We start from the raw sequence: 25,750 nt of genomic DNA on the forward strand, positions 1-25,750 counted from the left end.
GCTCCTATTTCCAAGAGAAAACAAACAAACAGAATACTTGGCAAAATCACACAATAAAAGCAAAGGCTCCAAAATTAGATTATAGATAGGATATTCAAAATAGAGATTTGTGCTTAAAAGATTCTAGTCACTAAAAATCGAAAAGAAAAAAAAAAGTCAAAGAGAAATGATGGTTCATTCAATCCGGGAACAGCTGCAGTGTGCGACAGGTTATTGGGTACAAATACACCCTGCTCTCCACGTGTCCGGGGACAGTCACGTGTGACTGGCTCTGTAACCACCCTGTTTGGCAGGTGACAAGGTCCGTGCCGTGGCAGTGCACCAACCACCTGCTTCTGGGAAACCCCACCTACTGAAAAAATGAAGCTGCCTCTGTCCTGGACCACCCTCGGGAGACTGAGTAAAACCCTGTTGGCAGCCACAAATCTATGAGGCCACGCTGCAGGCGGAGCAACTTCCTGCAGCAGAAGCTAGAAGAGGGACGAGCCCTCTGCCTGTGTGGGGGATGATCCCTCTCCTCTGCCTGTGTGGGGGACGAGCCCTCTGCCTGTGTGGGGGACCAGCCCTCTCCTCTGCCTGTGTGGGGGACGAGCCCTCTGCCTGTGTGGGGGACGAGCCCTCTCCTCTGCCTGTGTGGGGGACGAGCCCTCTCCTCTGCCTGTGTGGGGGACGAGCCCTCTGCTCTGCCTGTGTGGGGGACCAGCCCTCTCCTCTGCCTGTGTGGGGGACGAGCCCTCTGCCTGTGTGGGGGATGAGCCCTCTCCTCTGCCTGTGTGGGGGACGAGCCCTCTGCCTGTGTGGGGGACGAGCCCTCTCCTCTGCCTGTGTGGGGGACGAGCCCTCTGCCTGTGTGGGGGACGAGCCCTCTCCTCTGCCTGTGTGGGGGACGAGCCCTCTCCTCTGCCTGTGTGGGGGACGAGCCCTCTGCTCTGCCTGTGTGGGGGACCAGCCCTCTCCTCTGCCTGTGTGGGGGACGAGCCCTCTGCCTGTGTGGGGGATGAGCCCTCTCCTCTGCCTGTGTGGGGGACGAGCCCTCTCCTCTGCCTGTGTGGGGGACGAGCCCTCTGCTCTGCCTGTGTGGGGGACGAGCCCTCTGCTCTGCCTGTGTGGGGGACGAGCCCTCTCCTCTGCCTGTGTGGGGGACCAGCCCTCTCCTCTGCCTGTGTGGGGGACGAGCCCTCTGCCTGTGTGGGGGATGAGCCCTCTCCTCTGCCTGTGTGGGGGACGAGCCCTCTCCTCTGCCTGTGTGGGGGACGAGCCCTCTGCCTGTGTGGGGGACCAGCCCTCTCCTCTGCCTGTGTGGGGGACCAGCCCTCTCCTCTGCCTGTGTGGGGGACGAGCCCTCTCCTCTGCCTGTGTGGGGGATGAGCCCTCTGCTCTGCCTGTGTGGGGGACGAGCCCTCTCCTCTGCCTGTGTGGGGTACGAGCCCTCTCCTCTGCCTGTGTGGGGGACGAGCCCTCTCCTCTGCCTGTGTGGGGGACGAGCCCTCTGCCTGTGTGGGGGATGAGCCCTCTCCTCTGCCTGTGTGGGGGACGAGCCCTCTCCTCTGCCTGTGTGGGGGACCAGCCCTCTCCTCTGCCTGTGTGGGGGACGAGCCCTCTCCTCTGCCTGTGTGGGGGACGAGCCCTCTCCTCTGCCTGTGTGGGGGACGAGCCCTCTCCTCTGCCTGTGTGGGGGACCAGCCCTCTGCCTGTGTGGGGGACCAGCCCTCTCCTCTGCCTGTGTGGGGGACTGCTCCGGAACCCAGACCTCTCTCAGCAAAGTCCTCAGTAAGGCCCCTTTTTAACACCTGCAGAGGCCTCTCAGCCACCACCGCCTGTCACAGCCATGTCTGTCAGGCTGAGAGCCGCACAGAGAATTCAGCCTGGACCTGCTGGAGTCAGAGGTGAGCTCATTCCTGCCATTTCTGTCATTCACCTCAACAGTGGTCACTATACTTTCAGGAACATGATTTCAGCCACAAAGATCCGAAACCCGCGTGTCTTATGAGCCAGCTCTGTACCGTGCGCTCATGTGCATCCCCCTGGGCTGCGAGCCGCTGTGCGTGCTGAACTGGGCTTGGGAAAGGGGAGTGGGCATGAACCACAGCAGTAAGAGAGATGGCCTTAAACAGAGGAGGAATCACAGCACATTCTAAAGCCAAATATAAGTCACTTGGCGATTTTCCTGTGTTTTACAGGCAGACTCGGGGGAGGGGGGGGGGCGCGGGAGGATCAAGTGTCCCTCTGTCTCACCACACAGACATTCAAACTCTCTGATAAGAAACGCAAAGGGAACTGGATGCTGAACAAAGTCCTGTGTTGAATGACAGCTGTTGTTCTCCGTTCTGGAGGACAGGACTTTCCCTGTAAGCCAGTGTGTTATTTAATAGCTGAGCATTTATCAGGCTTATTTATTAATATGACTTATTAAAATTACATATCGGAGACCCTATTCAGCACATGTTAGCTTCCGGTATCTGTAATAAAAGGACAGATGCTAGGACTCACCCTGAACTCATACTCTATCAAACTTCCCACTTCATCTTCAGATTTCATAGCTTGCTCACCAAGGACGGTCCCTCCAAAATACACCTGGGAAGGTTTGGCAACTCTGTTAAATTAAAAAACACCCGTTTTGGTGAGGATTGTAAGTGGTTCTTTCAAACACTGATTTGTTATGCTAAACACAAACACTTACCCAGAGACCGATAAAAGCAGTTCAATAACCACTTTTGCAGAAGCTGTAATTGGAGCCAAATTATCTTGATTGCTTGTTCTGAAAATGAAAAGGAAACAATAGGGTTTTATTTTAAACAGTCAGTTTTCTCATTACAATTACACTTCTTTTATGAGGTAGATCAGGGCCAATCCACTGACTGGCTGTGTTTTCACGAAATAATTCTGAATGGAAAGGCTGAAGTGACTCTTACGTTTCCAACTTCAGATTAATATCCAGATCTGTGGTGTCAAAGGTGACCTCAGTTGTACTTAAAATCAAATAAAAAGTAACCTAAAAAAAATAAAAATAGCCATGAGCACGGGTCAAACATATCAACATTGTAATGGCATTTAAAATGGCAAGTAAAATTCAATATGGGAAGGCATCACCTACACTGGAATTTCTTTTAAAAGGATTTCCGAGCTCACAGTCCGCCTGTGAGCCGTTCTGGTTGGCAACACAACTCAGCTGTTTCTCCTACAACAGAAGAGCACACCAGATCACCACAGGCTCACTAGCCACAGCGTGGCGCCCCCTCCCCGCTGGTCTCGAACCGCACGTACAGGGAAGGCCTTCAGCTCTCTGTACGCGGAGTATGTCAGCGTGTCCGGGAAAGTCGCAATGAGTTTGGCTTCGTGCGCGTCATCGCCATCTCGGGTGGGGTTCCTTGGGTCGGAAGGGCTGTTTGTCACTGTTATTTCTAAAGCAATGTCCTTCTGGTCTTTGAGAACTAGTTCTGGAACACCCTTTTGACTATAAAACAAGAGAAAAATGACAGAGTCCTCAGTATGTGTTCAGTAAGGCCCCCTTTTAACCAAAGTCCCTGCAAAGCCAGAGTCAGACTGGCTGGGGCCACAGAGCAATTCTTACATCGGCAGGTAAGAGAACTTGTCCTGGTTTCCTTCCCGGGTACAAAATTTGTATTCTAGTTTCAGGTTGCTGTTGCACACATTGTCGTCTCCACATCCCTCTTTTAGGAAGTGCACCTGGAGGAAAACAAAACCGTGGTCAGAAACGTCTGCCCTTTGGGGCTCACAGAGGCGGGTGACTGGCTTCCTCCTCACGGTTCATTCCGCGTGTGACCGTTACCAGAGCAGAAGTCAAGCTTCAGACATACTTAGGCATGCAGGCGATGCCCCTGGGTCTAACAGAACTGTGTTTGAAGGCACTTGGAGCCCAGCCAATGTGGTTCGGTGGCTGAGCATCAGCCTACGAACCAGGAGGTATGTTTGCTAGGTGCAGTGCTAATAGTGCTCGATAATCGCCCTGATAAATAATTAGGAAACTGTCTCCTTGTCTGTTACGTTTAACATGACTGCAGAGCTGGGTATATACACAAGGAATATTAATGTGATCATCAACATGAAAATATACGAAAGTATAAGGAACTATGTTTGGTGACAATAAAAACTGACAATGCGGCCCTGGCCAGTTTTTCTCAGTGGTTAGAGCGTCAGCCTGCAGACCACAGGGTCTCGGGTTCGATTCCCAGTCAAGGGAATGTACCTTGGTTGCAGGTTAGACCCACAGCCCTGGTTGGGCGCATGCAGGAGACACGCAATCAATGTGTCTCTCTCACGTCAATGTTTCTCTCTCTCTCTCTCTCTCTCTCCCTTCCACTCTCTCTAGGAATTATCCTCGGGTGAGGATAAAAAAAAAAGTCTGACAATGTCTAGATTTAGGCATCCGCTCCTACCCTAACACAGTGAGTCCTCACTTCTAAAAAGCTTCATCCGTGGACCACCAGACCCAGGTGCCTCGGAGCGGGCACTGTGGTACCGACGGGATTCTGACAGCAAGTGCATAATGCACAATTAGGATGTCACAGCTCCCAGCCTAATCTTGCATCTCAACCAGCTTAAAACCTAATATACCCACCTCATAGGCATGCAGCGAGCCATATAATATAAATTTTTCTCCTAAGATTGCAGGGTACACTCAGCACTAAATGACTATTTCACAGCTGCTACTTTTTTGGCTTGCTGAATTTTTATATTCCTTGATTTTAATGTTCATACTAACAACAGTTGTTTTTCTACATGTTAATGTTCTTACTGGAAAAAATGCAATGTATTTTTCTTTCTTCATACAGCTGTAGGAGAAACTTGATGTGAGAATAAGAAGTTCTGCCAATTATGGTCTCAATAAGTTGAAGTAGCCAAAAAAAAAAAAATTCTTTTCTTTTTAAATATATTTTATTGATTTTTTACAGAGAGGAAGGGAGAGGGATAGATAGTTAGAAACATCGATCAGCTGCCTCCTGCACACCCCCCACTGGGGATGTGCCCACAACCAAGACACATGCCCTTGACTGGAATTGAACCTAGGACCCTTCAGTCCACAGGCTGACGCTCCATCCACTGAGCCAAACCAGCCAGGGCCAAAAACAAATCTTTTAAGAAAAATACTTTCTGGCTCCAAATTCTATTCTGTATGCCTCTACATTCATGGCTAGTCAGAGAAACAGATCTTCAAACTTTGCAGATATTTTTAAAAGCTTATTTAATACAAAGAAATGACCTTTAAAGCACATCACTAATTCTTGTGCCTTTAAAGACATTTGATTTAACATAATAATATGGCAAAACAAGTCAGAAAGACTTACATCTGTATGGACTGTCTTGGGCTCGTTGGAATTCAGAATTGGAAAAACCTCTGGAAGTGAATTCACTCGCCGCCGAGTGTTTGGGTCTTGGATCTCCACTGAAGCAGTTATGGGGATGGGACGTAGCTTATCTCTGATATTTTCCTGAAAAGGATGCAGAGATACAGGTAGGCATGTGATAAATGCTACTGGGAAACCAAAACAGTGCTTTATTTCATACTGAATAATGGGTTTCTAGTATAACTTTCAAAATCTATATATGCCACCATAAAACCCAACCCTTGTCCCCGTTAAAAAAACTGTTTTGACTGCCCGCCGGCCTCACCTGCAGCCAGAGCGTTTCCTCCATGCATGCCTTCTGCTTCTGCCTGTTCAGCGTTATCACTTTCGTGTACTTGGGCTCAGAACCTTGGTTTCGAAACTGAACTCTCGATGAGAGCCCGGATTTTCTTCTCTCCTTTTCAGCCTCAAGTGTGCCCACGATGGCTAGATGAAAGGGACAGAAACCATATGATCTTAAAGTGCATTCATGCACATTCAGCTATAAGCATGCTGAGCTCCTTTTAAAAATATTTTAATTCCTTTTAGAAGGACACTTTTCCCACTGCCATTGTTTCTCTTCATATTTCTTGATAATGGACATTTTGATTGACTTACGGTGTTCAAGTCAAGCTGTCCTTTCCTGCCCATTGCTGTTGACAGTCTTAAAGTTAATTTTTCATGGAGCCACCAGGGGGAGCTCAATAATAAGTCAAAAGCTCTGAGCAGTGTCTAAGAATCAGTTTCTGGCTGAATCTCAGCAGCTCAGGGCACTCAAGATAACAGGAGAGGATCCAACACTCCCTAAGGGCCTAAACTGACTCTCCCTTCAACAGGCCAGTGCTTAAATGTCCTAGCACTTTGATACTCAAAAAGGGATTAAGAAGTACAAATTGCCACAGTTATAAAAACAGTCATGGGGATGTAAAGTACCACATAGAAAATATCCTCCTATATAATAAAAGCCTAATATGCTAAGTGTCCGGTCGTCCAATAGTCTGTTCAACCAATCAAAGCATAATATGCTAATGATATACTAAGGCTGTTCAACCGCTCACTATGATGTGCACTGACCACCAAGGAGCAGATGCTCCCACTGGTAGGTTAGCTTGCTGCTGGGATCCAGCTGATCGGGACTGAGTGAGATGGGCCAGACATGCCCTGGAGCCCTCCTGTGGTCCCTCCTCAGCTGGCCAACCTCCTGCATCCTTTCCTGTGGGGTCCCTCGGCCTGGCCTGCGCCCTCTTGCAATCCAGGACCCCTTGGGGGATATCGGAGAGCCGGTTTCAGCCCAATCCCACAGGCCAGGCCAAGGGACCCCACTGGTGCACAAAATTCATGCACTGGGCCTCTAGTAGTAAATGATACAGTAATAACTATGTATAGTGTCAGATGGGTACTGGACTTACTAGGGTGACCACTTCATATCCCATCTAATAAAGAGGGAATATGCTAATTGACCATCACACCCTCACAAAGATGGTGGCACCCACAGCTAATAAGGAGGGAATATGCTAATTTGCTATCACGCCCTCAAAGATGGCAGCGCCCATAGCCACAAGATGGCGGCGCCCAGTCCCCTCAGCCCCACCGGGGCAGAAAGCGTGCGGCATGGCTGGGCCTGACCCCAGGCGGATCCAGCCGCTCCGTGCACCTGCCTCCGGAGTCCCTCAGTTCCCTCAGCCCTCCAGGGCTGGCCTGAGGCACAGGCAAGTCTCGGATGGTGGCTGCCCAAGGCTCAGGTAACCAGGGCCGGCCAAGGTTTGAACTGCCAGCAGTGGCAGCAGCAGAGGTGTGATGGAGGCATCGCCTTCCCCTGATCGCCGGGTCACCTCCCGTCCCTGAGGACTCCTGGACTGTGAGAGGGGGCAGGCCGGGCTGAGGGACCCCCCCTCCAGTGCATGAATTTTCATGCACTGGGCCTCTAGTGGTATATAAATGTCTAATAACTATGTTGTGTGCCTGAAACGAGTATATTCTATGTCAACTGTGATTGGAAAAGAAATTAATTTTTTAAAAAATTAAAAAGAAAAGAAAAAACAATCCCCTTCAAAAGGGTCTCTAGACCAGCAGTGCAGCATCTCCTGAGGTCTGCTAGGGATGCAGACACAGGCCCTGGCCAGACCCACTGAGCCAGCTCTGCATCATAACAGGACCACCAAGTGGTTCTTTACACGCCAAAGTTTAATAAGCACTGATAAAGGACAGCTGTCTAAAGAGGAATAATATATATATATTAGGGACATAAAAGACTTTTGACAATAGGATGAGACTTTTCAGGTTAAAAAGAAAAAGAATTAAAAGATAAAACATGTACCTTTTAGTGGCTAGAGGGCCTGTGTGTCAGCTAATCTAGCTTCCACAAGCCACGCTTCCAGCCTGCAGAGCTCTAGAAGGCATAGCTGCTCTTGACTACCTAGACCAGCGGTCACCAACCGGTGGTCCGTGAGGTCCGAAAGGTTGGCCACCACTGACCTAGACCAGTGGTCGGCAAACTCATTAGTCAACAGAGCCAAATATCAACAGTACAACGATGGAAATTTCTTTTGATAGCCAAATTTTTTAAACTTAAACTTCTTCTAACGCCACTTCTTCAAAATAGACTCGCCCAGGCTGTGGTATTTTGTGGAAGAGCCACACTCAAGGGGCCAAAGAGCCGCATGTGGCTTGCGAGCCACTCTTTGCCAACCACTGACCTAGACTAATGGAGCTGAGGCCAGCCAGGACCTGGATAATCAAAGTCTCCATCCTTGACTTCAGAATGCATTCTTTGCCAGTTCTCTGGATACAGCTGCTCTTTCGTTATGAGAGAACCCTGAAGTTACTTACATTCATTAATCACTAACCATCAGAAGGGAAGAAACCCAAGGGTGTACAGTGTCAGAGAAGGCAGCCCCAAGGGAAAAAAATCTGCTCCAAAAAATGCAGGAAGTTGAATCAACGACCCTTGGTCTATCATTCAAGGCAGAGTTTGCCCTTTTGAGAGCATCTATGGTAATACCCTCTTCCTGCAGATGAAGAAATGGAGGCCCACAGAGGTGGGGCTGGCCGAGAGCCACACAGTGAGCGGCAGAGGCAGGGCCAGCTTCTAAGCCTGTGTCACAAACACAAAAGACAATGGCTTGATTTTGAAGTTTCTTAAATATCCAGGTTCCCACTTGCTCTAGACCTCTGTGTGAGTCACACTCTCTCTCTGCCAGCCGGACCCCCTGTTTCCTCCCCTCCCCGTGACTGCCCACGAACCCTCCTCCTTCAGGTCTCAGCATGGACATCACTTCCTCTGGGAGGCCTTCCCTACACCCCACCCCCCCGGGGGGGAGCTGACAGTATTCTACCCTTATCCCATTGCACTGTAACCACCTGACCACCTTCCCCGGCAGAGCTATGGACAGGGACCACCTCAGTGTGCTCACCACTGTACTGCCTGGCAAAGCACAATGACTGATACAAATACCACTTGTACAATAGATGAATGGAAGCGGGAGTGCCTAGCCCCACATCCACATACACACCGGTACATCTGCCCACACAAGCATACAATGGGACGCTATTCTTATGCTGAAATGACAGCGCTTCAGATGTGTTGGGCCGAAATTCAGAAACACTGACACTTTCAAAAGTAATTTCTGTGTCCATGGAAAGAATTTTTAAATGTCATGGCTGCCAAATGGAATGCGTCTCCATTTTAGGCCCTCGGTAGCCTTGACATCATCCATTTATCAGTGACCTGCTAACTTCACAGTGAACCAGCTGAGGGCTCCCGTGCTGAGTGCCCCCCCCCCGCCCCGGCAGCAAGAGGAGGGGAGGGTGTGGGTGCATTAAAACCGCTTATCTGCCCAAACCACTCCAACCTCCCCTAACCCTCCAGACAGTTCACATCATCTTAAAATCCTTGCAGGCCACCTTGGCCGACCTTTTGAGGGGCAAGCCACGGAGAACACTCATTAAGGCTCAATTATAAATACTGTCCGTACGGAGCGCCACATCCGAGGGCTGCCGCGTGAAAACGGCCTGGCCCAACAATAAGCCCGCGTTCCCAGACCGCAGATGTATTCCCTTACACGGCTCGGTGGAAGTTCTGTTTGGTTTGATTTAGAATTCCCCAATACTGTGGAAATACAGGCAGCGAGAGCAGGTTTTCTCTAAATGTCCTCAGAGAGACGAGTTCTATCCGTAAGAGGCCCTCAATAAGCACTTGGTTAATGGAGTCGTTACATAATATGAAATTAATATTGATTTGGGGGGAGACAAGGAATGCCCTGATGAGATTTCACTTCTATTGTCAAACGGAGCATGACCTGAGAAAATGACAGGCTGAGAGAATAGAAATGTTCCCGTTCCTCTCCTGGCCTACTCAGAGTCCCCGTTCCTCCCGGCCTCTCTCGTCCACTTCCCAACACAACGTAAAGGGCCCGTGAGCCGAGCAGGCAGGTGTGAGGTGCTGCATTTGGGTAGAAATGACACAAGTGATCCTGGAAAGACGACAGATAGTGCGAAGTCATCGAAGACGTTTTCCTGTCATTCAAGGACGCACAAAGAATTGTTTCTCTGCTCAATGAAATGCCAGCGGCATCAAAAACAAAGCCAGAGACCACGCTCCGCCTGCGCACAAAGCCATAATCCGGCGGCACCCCGTGCCTCGGCCCGGTCCCAGGTCCCAGGGAGATGATCCAGCGGACGCCGCCCGGCACGTGGGACAGACGCAGAAACCACCTGAGAGCTTAGCCTCTCGGAAGAGGAAGGCTAAGCGGCTTATGACAGCGTGGCCCAGGTGGAAGCAGACTGATCTGCCAAACACTGGGAGGGGAAAGGGGACATCTTTTAAACAGAGAAAACGGTAATACTTGAGATAACAAGGAGAAATCTTACGCAAACTCATGGAGGAAAAACAGAAAAACATGGGAAGAACAGGAACTACCTGTCCTGCTAGAAGCTTCCCTTGGTGGCATGGATACCACAAAGCACAGCAGCCGAGACCCTGGCCAGACCCCGGAGGGAAAGCACCCTCACTCGGTGCACTTCCTTTTGGGGAAAGATTTCCTGTAAATGTCCACACCCCCGTCGGGAGCTGGAGCAGGTGGCTTACACCTGAAGAGGCATGGCTGCTCTAAGACACACCAGAGAAGCTCATGACTGACCGTCACTCCGGCTGGCGTATGGTGCACCCTGTCAGAATGTGGAGTACAAAGGCAGGAGCAGGATGAGACCTTAGAAATGACTAACTGCTTTCATCACATCATCTCCTCTGATCTCCACACAATGTTACATAGTAATTCCTATTCGAGGCATTTTTTTATTTTTTTTTAACGAGTGGGAAAATAAAAACTCAAATGTGAAGAGACGTGCTCTGAGCTGCAGGGTCTGTCAGCATCAGAGCTGGAACCAGGAGCAGAGCCCAAGTCTCTGAACGGCCGAGGCCAGCCTTGGGGACACAGCTGAAGTGTTCCAGCCCCGGTGGGAGGAGGCCGGGAGCAAAGAGCACAAACTGGCAATTACTCTGCAGCACTGGGCTCCTGCACTCACTCTTCCACAACCACCACCCACCACCCACCACCTCGCAACCGCAAAACCAACTTTCCACACGGCCGTTCAAAGACAGAGACGGAGGAAACGGTTGTGGTGGCAAACGAATCCTTTTCCAAGACATTCTGCCCCAAACCATCTGCTCTGGAAAATTCAAATGGGGACCAAATGGCGAGTGTTTCCCTCGTGTGCGGCACCCTCCTGATTAAAGGGAAGACAGCAGGTAAGACTTGATTCCGTAAACAAAATGCACGAGCCCATGTTGGCCATTGCAGTTTTATTTTTCTGTTCTTTATGCAGAACTTCCAACCTGGCAGGCAGAAAACACGTCATTTTTAAGGGTACTAGGTACTTACATATTGAAGGATTGTAACCAGCGGGCTTGGCAGTATATTCGAAGCAGGCCTTAACCTTGAGGCTGTATAAAATTGAACACATATTTCTTAAAAGATGCATTATTGCAGCAGGAAAAAACCAACATGTTCCCCAGCTCTCAAATCCCCCCCCCCCCCCCCCCCACGGCTCACTGATAAGTCAGTTGTTACACATTCGCCTGGCAGATTCCTCTTCCCTCTGCCCATTTCTCAGACTTCCCTGCAGCTCTTCAGGGCAACAGGGTCAGCACAAAGCGGCCGTGTGACTCCAAGGGGTCTGTGGGGAACTCACCAGATCCCACTGGGCGCCCCGCAGGCCGTTTTCTGGCGGAGATCGATCCTGTTGGGTGTCACTGTGACGGTTTTCTGAATGTTAATCACAGGCCGGGACCTGAAGACAAAGGAGGAGGAAGCAAGCTCAGCCTTTGCTCCCTTGAATGTAAGATGAATTCATCCTAGACGCTGGCACTCGGCTGCCCGATACGCCTTAACACCACAGGGGGAAATGTTCCCCCGTGTAATTGATCTCCTCTATGACTGAAGAAAGTAACTGTTAAATAGAGTTTAAAACCCGACTCTATAATATTTACTTAAAATTTTTAAATAACATTGAAAATTCTAAAAAGTTCTAGTTTTAATAGGGTGTTTTTTTGTGGGTTTTTTTCATTGAAAGAGTAATAGGTACAACATGTAAAAGTCCCAGGGTTTTCAAGCAAATAGCGTCTCTGTCCCCACCCAAGCTCCCAAGTAGCCTTGTGTATGCTCCCAAACACATCATAGTCTACGTGTTGGTTTAAAATAAAAAGATACACGATTATTTAAATGGGAAATTCCATGCTTTCTGTCGCTTTTCCCATTTATTAACATTTCGGGTCTCCTCGGGTCTGTTCACATGAGTCTAGCCCCGGTTCCCACAGCTGGCGGGACCACACTGTGCCGAGGTGACAGCCCGGGTGTAACCAGTTCCTAGTCGGTGCCCATGTGTATCGTTTTCGGCTTTCAGCCCCGACAAACACCCTTGGCACACGCATCTCAGCACACATTTGAATTTATCTGTGCGATTCAGCACAATGAGTCAAAGAATATGTATATTTTAATTATGAGTAATCCTGCCAAAATAGCCTTCACAAAGGTAACAACAACATACACCCCTATGAGCTGGGATGCTCACTATTAGGGGTTCTGCATGCACCCGAGTTTTAGTGACAGAGGCGATCCTAAACCACGGGTCTCCATCTTACAAACATTCGCCCTTCCTTGTCCTCCCTGGAACCACGATCCCCAACCCCGAGTCCTTGTCCTCCTGCTGCTGCAATGGACTACAGCTTTTCTGCCCCACAATATCTCTGTAGGCAAACACTCAAGTCCCTTAACCTCCACCCTCTACCTCACCCCAACCTGACAAACACTCAAGACGCTGGCATCCCACACCAGGTCTTCTCTCCCCCTTATGTGTTCACCTCTTCTCCCACAGCCAAGGGGTCAGTGCTGGCCTGTGACCTGACCCCTGCCACAGGCACAGTCCTGCAAGTGTGCAGTGGCTGGGGGTGCGAGTGGGATGGGGAGATACCTCTCGCCTCTGTCTCTCTCCAGCCAGAACTCAGAGCGGGTTTCAGGGTTTCATTACCACACAGATTCCGCTAGGCTGACTGTGGTGGGCTTGTGGTGAACCCGGCCATCTGGAGAAGTATTCTGATAGGAAAACGCATTCCAATTCCAAAAAACTAGGTCGAGCTTCTGGAATCAATCTATCAGTAGGCCAGAGAGGGCATGAGTACACTCTCGGGGAAGGTGGGAGCAATGAACGGCCAATGCTGCCCACAGTCTGTGTCTTCCTTTCTTCCTATTGTTATTTTACATCGCGGCAGCTGCTAGTTCCTAAGATACTGACTAGAGACACTCCAAGTTTTGAGAGCATATTTAAAAGGCAAAAATTCACACATCTTTTAAAACCAGTTGCTAGAGATGTTGAAGTGTTTTGAATATCATAGCATTAAGGCTTCCGTGTAGCATAAATTTCAAAAGAAAATATTTTAACGCATTTTGGCCAAACTCTATTTTTACTTGTTTTTTTAAACATACAACATCCACATGCAATTCTGAGTATACATTATATATGAATCATGAAAATTTTGCCTTTTAACACATAAAGCAAATTTTTTTGACCCAGCTGTCTTGTATTTAACTGGCATCTATTTATTAACTACCCTGAGGTTCTAGAATGATTTAATGGGGGAAATGCCCAGGGAAAGAGTTGGGAGGATCTAGGTGCTATGCCCTGTTCCCGCAGGATCCAGCCTTAAAAGCTCAGGCAAGTCCTGGGCCTCCATTGCTTTGTGTGTAAAATAAGGGAGTTGGTTTTCCTTTCATTATCAAATGATTTTGAAATTTACTTTCCTACTATCTATGAGGAAAAAAGGAACAAGTTTACAGGATTCACAACCAGTTTATGGGGACAGGAAAAGTAAGGGTGTTAAAACATCAATGACAGACAGAAGCAAGTATTTAACTAAAAACAGGTTATCTGCTGGGAAAGACTTGGTAACAAAATTTTGGTACAGGAAGTCACGTCTTCTTGATACCTGAGGGCTAGACCTCAAACTAGAACTAGAAGTTCGAACTGCTTTTTGATGGAAACTCTGCTGAAATAGTTGAATGTTATAGCCTCTTCTACCTTTTAAAAATGTTGATTATTGCATGGTTAGTATCCATATGAACAGAGAGAAAAGGGTATAAAAGTAGAGTTAGAGAACCACCAGGTAAAACACGGGTGCATGCTTTAACCTAAGAGGACACAAAGTACCTCCCACTCCCCACTGTGACAGCTGGGAAGGTCAAGTGTCCAGGACTGATGTACATTACCATGAACAAACCACAACTGAGAACTTTTCCCCCGAATTCTTTCTCTTCCCAATCACATACACATGTTCATTTAGTCACCAATTCTAACCTATTTTTTCTCAGTGAGTTCAAAATTAGCAAGATTTTACAAAATAGGTTTTTATCACATTGTTACATGACTTGCAAAAGGAAAATCTTCAAAATTCATACCAGCTTTTGTCTTTTGAAGTATAGGCATTACAAATTTCAATTCAAAAGGTCAAAATTTTAATGTAACCCAAATATTGAACATGCTTTTAACACACCTGAAAATAGTTACTGAATCTGACAGGGAGCCAACAGCAACATCAGGGTAGGAATTCCTATCAAGGTCCATATTTCCAGCAATTGAATATCCAAAAAAACGTGAATTACCCTCGAGAACCTAAAAAGAACAGGTCGTCAGAATGGACACGGGGCCACCAAAATGAGCTTCTGACCATCCATGCTTTGAAAAAGACACACAAGTTTAAGAGAAAGAACTGAAGTTTAAGAGTTCACTTATAAATAAATTATATTCAATTATAAATAAATCAGAAATAAGCATACACACAATGCATAAAAGTCACCTGATTTACACTGTATCTCAAAGAATAAAAGAGCCAATTTTTTATGAACTTGTTTACTGTATTAAATCAATCAAGGTATTTCAAACCAAACTTTCTAACTGCCCTTCCAAATGTCTTATTTTTCTCAAAAGCAATTTTTAAAATTTGGTGTCTGAATAATCCATGCAATAACAATCATCTCTTTCATTTGCCCAGTTTCATCTCTACTTAGTATGCTACTAAAGGAAATACATCACATTTCCACCTACTTATGCTGTCAGTGTAGAATAGTCCCTTCCTTGGATTACTTTGATTTCTCACTTATCAAAGACATTTTACAATTAAAACAAGCAAGTCATTGCAGTTACCTGTACATCTATTTCCAAACTATCTTCAAATAATACATTTTTTAAAACATAAAATTCATACTATTGTAGATTTGTAAGCTAAAATGTGATTAGTGGAAAATTCACTTAAATTTAAATATTCTATCATCAGGCAAAAAGCTCAAACCCCCATTGTTATCTGGTTACCTGTGTTGGTTTGGTATTTATTCCGCTCGCCGAGCCATGATAGATAAAAACCTTGCCGTTATCATCATAGGGAGCTCCAACTGCAATATCTGTTGACAACATCACATTTTAACAAACATTACATTTTTAAAACATTTCAGTACTATGTTTTAAGTAAGATGACATAAACTCATCAATCAAATAATCTATCTACAAATCATAATCATTTCATAATCTATTATTTTACCTGGGTAGCCATCTTGGTTAATATCGCCAATATTTTTGACGGCGATGCCGAACATAGAGTCTTTGGTTCCATTAAGACGAATTGGCTTGACATTTTTCCACCGGCCTTGCTGGTTCATGTAGACATACACTGCACCTCCAACTTCTCCATCTCTATCAAAATACTGTGGGGCTCCAATAACAATATCCTGCCACCTAAAAGCGTAAGGAGGGGAAGAACTGTGAACCATCAGCTCAACAGCGAGCTTGGGGAGAATACCACAAGCCCAGGTACTAAGGACACAAAGAGGTATGATATGATAGAAAGGGCTCCAACTCTGGAACTTATATCTCATCAATTAAAATGTTTTTTTTAAAACCAAAGAAAAATTATGGAGGGTAAGAACTTGAAGCCAGTTCCCCAAGTTAGATCTAAGTGCAGAGACTCCCAGTAAAGATTCCACTCCCCTCCTCCTTCCACTCCAGACCCAAACTGGCACCACCAGCCACAGACCTATGTACTGAGTTTATTTCCAATCCCTACTTTCAATAGGACATTCTAGATGCTCCAACAGCCCCCTAAGAAACCAGAGAAAAGAACCATGTAGGTGTCCTTTTCCGAGTTAATTTTTCGCCCCAAATTTTAATACTCACAGACCCATTCCCAAGACATGAGTAAAAACTAAAAACTGGAAAAGATGTAATAATCCTACATCCCGGGAAGGGTAACGATTGTCTACTGTCAAAATACAAGTGATAAAGGCATGAAAGGAGGCTAAAAACTTGGCAGCAAAAATATTCTTTGAATCAACTACCCTAAAGGATGGCTCTTCTCAAGACCTACAGAAGCCGAAGAAGCCACGATTTCTTTACAAATGCGAAATGACCTAACATGCTCTCACCCATCTTTGTTGAGGTCCACCACTGCCACGTCGTAGCCAAAGGAAGAAGCCAGACCTTCTCCTTCAAATATGTGCTCGGGGAGAAGGTGTGCAGACTTCATGTCTCTTTTGAGCAAAACCACAGCCCCACTGTGATTGGCTCTCGGAGCACCAGATACAAAAGTGATGTCATCTTTAGAAACGATCCCTTTCCCCGAGTCCAAAGAAAAGCCTAGAAAAGCAAAATACAGCTCACATCAACTCTGTGTTTTAGAGGCATCGAACATAGGTAACTCCATCACCACGTGCTCCTTTTGCTTCCCACCCCTCTCCTTCTGACCCTCCCCACCAGCTATCACACTTAGGATATGAAAGAGTCGCAGAGATATGACACAAGTACCAAGCAACAGGCTATTTCACTGCTTTCTATGGAATATATTAAGACTTAAAGTAAAGAACCTATGCTATTTAGCATCTGTCCAACTTGAATCATGAAGGATTCATTCACTGTAAGAATCAGTTTGAACCTTATTTTAATACTAGGCCTGCGGTAAAAGGAGATCAAACCAGATACTAAATTATCATAGCAAACTGACATCAGATACACAGAGATACAACCTGATAGTATAACTGAGTGCATGTTGTGGGGTTCTGCCATAATAAATGATTAGTAATGTCCATACGCATCAATCCCCTTGGTAATCAGGCAAACACAAATGCCAACTCCATCAATACACCACAAGCAGCATTTCATTATTTTGAACCCACTTAGTTCTCAGACACAAACATGCAAACAAAACCATGATTGATGAGCCATAGCATTTGAGAACACATGTAAACAATAGAGGTGAGCAACTTATCATCTATATCAATTTGTCAGGAGGGGGCGGAAAGCATTAGAACATCTCATCGTAAAGCGTCAGGTAGGACGTCAGATTACAAATACAAGATTTAATCGGGAGGCAAATATAAATGCCCACATCAAGACCATTCAAATTAAGCAAGTATTTCTACAGAGGTGAGGCAGGGGCAGAGTAGTGTAAGGCCACCCTTTTTTACTGGGTTTTATTTATGCAAAGTTTCACCACTACTGTTGCAGTTCTCAAACTGTGTGCAGTGAGTCGAGAAATAGGATGAGCCACCAGTTTAGAGCAGGGCGATCTAGTCAAACCCAGCTCTGAAAACCATCTGGCGGCAGAGCCTCCACCGCAGCATGCTTCTCGGGTGGGCTTCACTTGAAATGAAATAGAAAATAAAAAGATTTATGCTCTGTATGGATAAAAAAAAAATGTTTTAAATGAGCATGACCAAGACAATTGATTTGTCATCTGTGAGATCACAAACCTAGGTAGCTATTCATCATCACGTCAGGGGACGTGTCGGGCTGCTCCCTGGGAGGCTGTGTTTTATAAACAAACTGATCGGGATCTGTGTAGGAAACGCTGGTCAAAAACAGCAGGCCTGCGCACGTGCGAGAAGTGGAAGAGATGGAAGGAAAAGCAATTATGCCGGGTAGGAGGCACCACGGCAACCACCGTTCTTCTTGCTGGATGATGAGGCCACCGCAGCATCTGGCAAGCCACGCTGTCTGCCAGCTTCCCAAGCCTCAAGCAGACCGTTTCATTCCTAAAACCCACTGATTTTTTGAAATGACAGATGCACAGACAGCACGGACAACTAAACCGCACAAACTTGACTTTTTCCCCAGGCATCCACTTTTGAGGAAACCCATTCTGAAAGCAGCAAATGTGTCAGACCCAAACGTCCTAATAGCAACGAAGCTTGTAAAATCCATGGGCCTCTACCCTAAAGACCAAAGAGTTGGCTTCTTGCCTAGAGCCATGAAAATTCAATGTTTCTCACTATAAACTTATCCTTGAATAAAGCATTTGAAGAGCGGTTGTCTGTTAAAATATAATCAAATAAAGCATTGGTTTGTTGATAATATTGGCCTTGAAAAACCACATTTAGTAACTGAGGCTGAAAATTGCTTATTGTCCTATGTCCCCTTCATGTCCTGCAAAGCCATTCACACACCCAGCAAGAGGGGCAATAATACTTATTTTACAATACTAGAGGCCCCATGCACAAAGATTCCTGCAAGAATGGGCTTTCCTTCCCCTGGCTGCCGGCACTGCCTTTGCTCTGGCCGGAGCCGCCTTTCCACCTTCCCATGCTGCCCAGAAGCCCTGAGCGGCTGGGATGGTGTGGAACGTCCGGCCACTCAGTGCCTGTGTATGCAAATTAACCTGCCATCTTTGTTGGGTTAATTTGCATACTCACTCCTGATTGGCTGGTGGGCATTGCAAAGGTATGGTCAATTAGCATGTTACTCTTTTATTAGCATAGGTTGTTGAGAAGATCAAATGAGACCTATAAAACATTATGTAGGTGCTTGACAAGTAGTTAAATATAACTTTTCTCTTCCCTCTTCTATGCCTTCATACCAAGTTTTTAATTTTTTATTTTAGGGGAGGAGGGAGTGTCTGAAAAATTTTCATGAACAGTTCTGTTAGGACATACCTATATAATTAGAACAACTTATTTTTTAATGTTATTTTTCAATTAAGTTGACATTTAGAACAATTTTTTAAGAATATGTTTAATACATTATTTAGAATTAATCTTATATTTATTCCTATTTTTTCCTTTTCATTGTTCCAGTAATATCTTTAGCATATGGGTTCTTTTCTTTTAAAAAAAAAAATAGGTTACTCTTTGGGTTTAGGAGATTTTTTACATTTTTTCCAAGAAATGCACAATAATTATTCTTTATGTCACCTCACACTAAGAATTAAAGCTTTTAAAAGCCTTTGTGTAATTACCATAATGCACATGAATAATTTAGGACCCCATTAGTAATGCAAACACGCCTTAGGAGTTAAGGAACGGGCACTTAGCCATAATCCGGGTGTCCCCACGCTCCTTCAGCAAGTCCTGCTCAGCCTCTGCTGGGAGGCCCCGTGCCAACCCGCCAGGGCCCGGTGACACGAGGCCCCAGTCCAGAAGCAGGGCCAACCCCGGAGAAAGGCAATCACGGCGGCCGGACCTGGGGTCTTGACCTGCCACTTAAGAGTAACTTCATAAATGCGGCTCTTAGGAGCAGCCTGGAGAGAGGCCCTGAAGGGAGAGGGGAGGCAGCTCAGCTGACATCCATGCGTTTATTCTCAGCTGCACGCACAGCCCTTTTCAGGTTACAGAGGCCAACGCTGGCTCAGGAGACAGACGTCCGTGCAGAGGACAGGCGATTTTAGGAGGAAGTAGGGCTGTCCCCACGTGAGGGAGCCTAGGCCCGAAGGGAAGAATCCCAAGCCTCAGAACCACCAAGGCCGAAACCAAATCCCAGTCAGTGCAGCCGCAGGCCCCTGGCTCCACCTGATCTGTTCTCCGCCCAAAGGCCAAGGTCCCGGGAGGGCAGTGTCCCTCAGAGGCCTCTGCAAAGGTAGGCGTGCCGCCTCCTCTCATTCCTACCTAAGTAACTGTTAGCAGGAACAGGAACTAGACTTTCATCATGGTCAGTCTCTCCACCAACTTCATAAGGCCCATCTTCAAAGATGTTCATGTCAAAAAAAGTGTTATTCTTTTGTTCTACGCGAACAATCCCTAAAGGAATGAGATGGTAAAAAACAACAACAAAAAAGTGAAGATGAAACAAAATAAAACAGGTGGATCCTAATAAAACATTCCTCATGTTATCACACTAAGTACAGCAAGAAAAGTGAGGAGGAAGAAAAGGCAGAAAAAAGAAATGACTTTTGAGGTTTTGAAGGTAAAAAGTCATGTTCATGTAAATTTTTATGTCAAAGAAAGTTGTCCTAGTAATAAAAAAAAAATGCCCCATGCAGTCTCATGAATTATCTTTAAAATGCCATGAAAGTAGATGAAAATGAAAAGTTAACTAAATCTACAGAAAACAATATTTTAAAAATGATATGAACCTGATGATACTTTACATTTTCTATAATCCAAAATTGTTACCTTCTTTACTGTAGTGTAAAATGAAATTAATATTTTGATCTGTTCTTCACTTTAACCAATATTTCATTTTTTAAAATCCTTCATTAAAAAGATTTTCTATAAAAAACCCACTATGTGACTTTTTAAAAAGAGTAACCTTCTAAGTCAGGGTTAATAAAACAACAAGACATGTTTCCTGTAAATTAAAGCATACATAATTTCTGGGTGTTTTTATTGTTTTGTCTTATTATGTATGGCATCGGTTCTTCCTAAAATAAAACTACTTCTAAATTAAATGTGTTGTTTTGATTAGGTCGAAATAACCTGACAAATACCATTATGTGAAACAGTTGATTGGGGGTGGGGTGGGGGCAAAGGATACTGCTGCCCAAGGTCACTGTGGATCACATACAGAGTAAGTGTTCTCAAGGATTGTATCTAACAGGAATTTAAAAACGTGGAAGTGTTTTAATGGAAAGGAAAAGTTTTCCTAAGTTTTTCCTGACTAGTGAAAATGTTATAACATAAAATTTACCTTAATAACTTTCTTAAAATGTGGGCCATTCTTCTCCCTCCCCCTTCCCATGTCTCCTTTTACTACATCACGATGATTAAACAATACCATTAAACAACTTTTCTGCAAGTTATCTGAAATTATCATCTCAAAATTCCCTAATCTGCCATCTAGCCTTCTAAGTCTATTAGCAAAAGACAGCCTTTTAAGATAGCATATAATGAAAGGAATGTCTATATTAAGACACTGTTATTTGTACACGACAGACTCCATTCTTATCAGTTTTCAGATCACTACCTTAAAATTAAGACTTTCAGCTTCATGAGAGGCAAATATAAAACAGCAATACTACTAACGTTAAACTACTAGTGTTAATTATCATATGCTTACAGAAAAAGTTAACTACTTGTATTAATGTAAATTGCTAGTGGAGAAAAAAAAATCTCTTAAAACATACACTTGCACCATTGTTTGTTTTTAAAAGTCATATGATTTAGAGATTTTAATATCCTCCCCTACTTCTATAACTTACAAGTACACTATAACACATTTTGTTTTAATTTAAAGTTTACCAAACCTTGGTGCATATAATAGAAATAATATAGTCTAATCTCTATTTCTATAAACACACGTCATACCTTTCCAGTTATAAGTTCCTGGGGCTCCAAATACAATGTAGTGAAAGTCTTTAGTAAAAGTGGCTGCTACACCTTGCTGGCAAGAACCAAACTTTTCATGGCCTCTCAGTCGGCCATCACAGAAACTCCAGTCTCCTCCATCCATCTCATCTTCAATCCTGAGGTTCTGACTCAGGACATAACACCTTCCAAAGATGTCTCGGGATTCCTGCTTTGTATTAACATGTTGTCTTTTCTCATATCGATGAGCACATGTCTGCAAACAGATGGAATAAAGTAGCCCACGCATGTCTACAAACCTTATGGTTTTCATTACAAATGGATACAATTGTCAATACTAAAAAGGATGTTAAACGTGCCCTCATCCTGGGATTGGATCCGAAACCAGTAAATCTTCCCCCAAAGTGTCACTAAGAAGACCTTTATTTTCACCCAAAGGATAATGTCCGATCTGAATACTAAATGCTAATCTGTAATACGCAGGTAATTTATTTATAAATGTAGCTGTCACATAAACAATGGAAACACCTTATTTCATTTTCTTAATTTAATTGGCTTAATGGCTGTATAAACCTTCACATCAGTATGTTTGTGAAAATAGCCTGTTGCAGAGGAGAGAAACCATGGGCACATTTTCACAGGAATCAGGCAAACATGGCCAAACCAGACATTTTCCTTTTACCCATACTACTCCCTTATAATCCTACATCCTAATTTATAACCTAAGCTCTGAGATAGCTTATCCTATAAGGCAGAGAGAACTACACTGCTGGGAGAGATGAAATCACTCTATAGTTTTACAGGGTATTCAAAGCTGTACCCACTCAATACAGGCTGAAGATACTTGACAACATCCAAGTCTATTTCCCATAATACAGCCCTTCAATAGCAAAATTCAACGTCCAGTAAAATGCTCATTTTTTTTCTCCAAATTCTATATACATTTGTTATAGCAATCTTATTTTGAAGGAGACACAGAAAGATCATCATACTCCGGCCCCGGGGGTCACTCCCAAGGTCACCCAGCATAACCCATCTAACAGACCCTCTCATTTTCGCTACCACTTCTACTTGAAGAAGCTCAGAATAAATCATGGGAGTTTAAAAAATTTGACCTTACTTTCCATGACCATTCCCATATTTTTTTATACCTCATCTATAAAAGCTACATGGTTCCTGGGACCATGTCCAGCTTGTTTTGCTTTTTTTATTCTAAGACCATCTAGAGTTTGAGATATTCAATAGAATTTTGTTAAGAAGTTCTTTGAATTTGCATGTTCTAAAGAAAAGCACTGCTGTGCTCGCTGCGGTCAGCCGGGCACTCAGGCCCGGCGGAATGAACACGCTCCCCTACTCACCACCACTTTGCCGCCGGGACCCTGGCTCTGGACAGTGACCCCCATCCACTGGTCTTCCTTGCTTTCCGAGGAAGGGTCGGCTGTGGACAGCAGCACAGGTTACACAGTTAGGACTTCAAAGTGACTCAAACAGGCAATGAACCAATAGATGAACAAACACACAAGAAACGGTTTCCAAATAGCATTGACTCCAAGTGTAACTACTGAGTAAATTCAGCTACTCGGCCCAGAAAAATTACTTCTCATCTTAAGAAAACAGATGGGTGATTGTTGGTAAGACTCTTGCATAAAATTCTTTACACAAAATACATAGGCTTACCAGGTGGCCCTTCACCCTCTGACACCCAGTGTCCCCAGTACAGAGAGGTATTTGAAAATTTAAGACTTCCAGCTTCCAAAATCCAACTACCATCCAAACTAACAGGAAGTGTACGCTTCTCTTACACACTCCCAAATCTGCTGCATATAGCATGAGCTGTTCCTTTCTTTACTGGAGACGGGAAGATAAGACCTCAGGTTCCTATTGTATTTTTCTATCGATGCCAAGAAAGAAAGGGGTGTGTTTCTTTTCACTCCTTCTGCCCCCCCCAAAAAGAAAGAAACCACAAATATCACCATGTGCTCATTTCAATATCAATTTGAACCTACTTTATGACCTTCTATCCAAATTTTTGCCCTTCCTCAATGCGAAGCATGGAAGGCAACAATTTTCAATCTGGAATCGTTACAAAACTATGGAAACTAAACAACTTCAAGTAGACAGAAGGGAAATGCCAAAATGTTAAATAAAAAACGATTCTGTCTACATTACCAGTGGGTTTTCGTTTTAAAAAATATATTTTATTGATTTTTTACAGAGAGGAAGGGAGAGGGATAGAGAGTTAGAAACATCGATGAGAGAGAAACATCGGTCAGCTGCCTCCTGCATGCCCCATACTGGCGATGTGCCCGCAACCAAGGTACATGCCCTTGACCGGAATCAAACCTGGGACCCTTCAGTCCGCAGGCCGATGCTCTATCCACTGAGCCAAACCGGTTAGGGCACCAGTGGGTTTTCTTTATAGGTCGCTGCCATTTACAAGTTTCCCATAATAAACATGTATTATTTTCTAATCAGAAAATAGGTCATCTCTAAAAGATGAAAAAGCATGAGAAGAACATAAAAATAACACATGAATCTGCAAATCTACTCAGACCACGTATGTCACATTAGGTTTGGTTGGAGCTTGTCAGTCGCTAATAATTGCTCTGTCCAACATACAGTCCTCACAAACAAGCCCCGACCTGAGACAGCAGGGCAAATTTTACCCATGCTGGTCAGCTCTCATTTCAGAGAGATCTGAAATTTAACATCGGCTTTCTCCCCAATACTTAACAGCAAGTGAGAACTTTTGGCTGCTACGTACAAGACATGCACATTCAATTCTCTTCCCTGCTCTGAATTCAGCTTTTCAACAGCCTCCGGTAGAACTTGAACACGTCACTAGGTGGCAGCATCAATACACCGTATCAGGGCTAGGAGGCGCAGCAATACCGAGCGCCTCAACGGGACTTAGAAAATAGTAAATGTTTTCAGGGCAAACAAGAAACAGTTAAGGCTGATGCAAGTAAAAGTGGCCCTCTCTCCAAGAATGCATGCTGGTCCCCCTTTCCTTCCTCATGGAAAGGGCAAGCGGGGTACCGAGGAGCTGGCCCAGGGAACACGGAGTGAGCACAGAACACACCATCGTTGTCAAATTCAATCCGTGTGCACGGGTCCCGAGAGGTGATGTCGCAGCTGTACAAGCCTCCTGTCCGGTTGGCCCTCTGCAGCGGAAGGGCCACTGCCCGGGGGGCCCCCACCAGCAACCTGTGGACAGAACAGAGAATCGGAGCTGTGAGTTTAATCCATCTCAGTGAGCCCGGCCGGCTTGGCTCAGTGGACAGAGCGGCGGCCTGCGGACGGAAGGGTCCCAGGTTCAATTCCGGCCAAGGGCACGTGCCTGGGTTGCGGGCTTGATCCCCAGTAGGGGGCGAGCCAGAGGCAGCTGATCAATTCTCATCATTGATGTTTCTAGCTCTCTATCCCTATCCCTTCCTCTCTAAAATCAATAAAAATATTTTTTTAAAAAAAATACATCTCAATGAGTCAGTACCGAGATATTGGGCTTATCCTCTGTCCAGGAGCCCACTGAGTCTCTGCAGCTTAGGCAGGGAGGGGGAGCAGAGGCAGAGTCCTGTGACCACAACACGTACACATGCAACTCCTACGCAGGTCAAGCCCAAGGAGAGGGGCTGTGGAGACCAAACAAAAAACCCGTCCATCTCTAGGAGCAGCAGCCCGCTCCCGAGTACGACCCTGTTGTTCAAAAAGACACTTTTCGTAGAACAGGACCCCTTCACCTATGCCAAGGACATCCTATGGAACTCAACAGACAAAACCAACAGTCTCACAACAAGTGACAGAAAATGTCAATTTCTAATACATACTGTGTCTTCCTGCGGTATTTTTCAAAGGTAATTTTTACTATGCCCTAGATTTCAGCTTCTATATTGTTAAGTGAGTTAAACCAGAAAGCTATTAGACAGGCAGGGCTCTAATGTCACGGTGGCCTACGTGAGGAAAAGAAATGTAAGCTTGTAAATGTCAAGGTTACCCAATCAAACCCTAAGGACAACCAATCACAAACAGCCAACGAGGCTTTAATCTATATTTGATCAAGTACTTCCCTTTCTTTGCTTCCTTGCTTTGTCTGTATCAATCTTTCCCCCGCTCCTATCGGGGGAGCACTCCTAACCTCTTCCATTTTGGCGATGTGAATCCATTTTTGCTCAAATAAACTTGTAAAAATTTTAATATGCACCAGTTTATTTTTTAACAATACTGATTTAGCACCTAACCCTTTGCCCAAGATAAAACTCAATGAATTCCTCTCTTTTGCACTTGTTGGCCTCTTTCCCCATCAATTCTTACTAATCTTGGCAATTTTACCATCTCCGACAAAATCCTCCACTA

General features: G+C 45.2%; 1 protein-coding gene across 2 annotated transcripts in view; it reads right to left on the bottom strand.

Moving 5' to 3' along the window:
* ITGA6 (integrin subunit alpha 6) overlaps positions 1–25,750 on the bottom strand; it is a 68,049-nt gene that overhangs the window by 13,219 nt on the left and 29,080 nt on the right. For both annotated transcript variants that reach the window (XM_079782130.1, XM_079782131.1), the window contains exons 2-19: positions 24,480–24,604; positions 22,756–22,835; positions 21,398–21,653; positions 19,760–19,891; positions 16,310–16,520; positions 15,430–15,623; positions 15,204–15,292; positions 14,389–14,507; positions 11,535–11,633; positions 11,225–11,286; positions 5,632–5,792; positions 5,307–5,450; positions 3,572–3,687; positions 3,265–3,454; positions 3,095–3,178; positions 2,913–2,992; positions 2,681–2,758; positions 2,491–2,593 (exon numbers count right to left, since the gene is read on the bottom strand). In XM_079782130.1, the coding sequence (XP_079638256.1) occupies positions 2,491–2,593; positions 2,681–2,758; positions 2,913–2,992; positions 3,095–3,178; positions 3,265–3,454; positions 3,572–3,687; positions 5,307–5,450; positions 5,632–5,792; positions 11,225–11,286; positions 11,535–11,633; positions 14,389–14,507; positions 15,204–15,292; positions 15,430–15,623; positions 16,310–16,520; positions 19,760–19,891; positions 21,398–21,653; positions 22,756–22,835; positions 24,480–24,604 (2,323 nt within the window). The remainder of the gene's footprint in view (positions 1–2,490; positions 2,594–2,680; positions 2,759–2,912; positions 2,993–3,094; positions 3,179–3,264; positions 3,455–3,571; positions 3,688–5,306; positions 5,451–5,631; positions 5,793–11,224; positions 11,287–11,534; positions 11,634–14,388; positions 14,508–15,203; positions 15,293–15,429; positions 15,624–16,309; positions 16,521–19,759; positions 19,892–21,397; positions 21,654–22,755; positions 22,836–24,479; positions 24,605–25,750) is intronic.

The sequence above is a fragment of the Cnephaeus nilssonii genome (genome assembly GCF_951640355.1).
Source record: "Cnephaeus nilssonii genome assembly, chromosome: 10".
Taxonomy (NCBI): Eukaryota; Metazoa; Chordata; class Mammalia; order Chiroptera; family Vespertilionidae; genus Cnephaeus; species Cnephaeus nilssonii.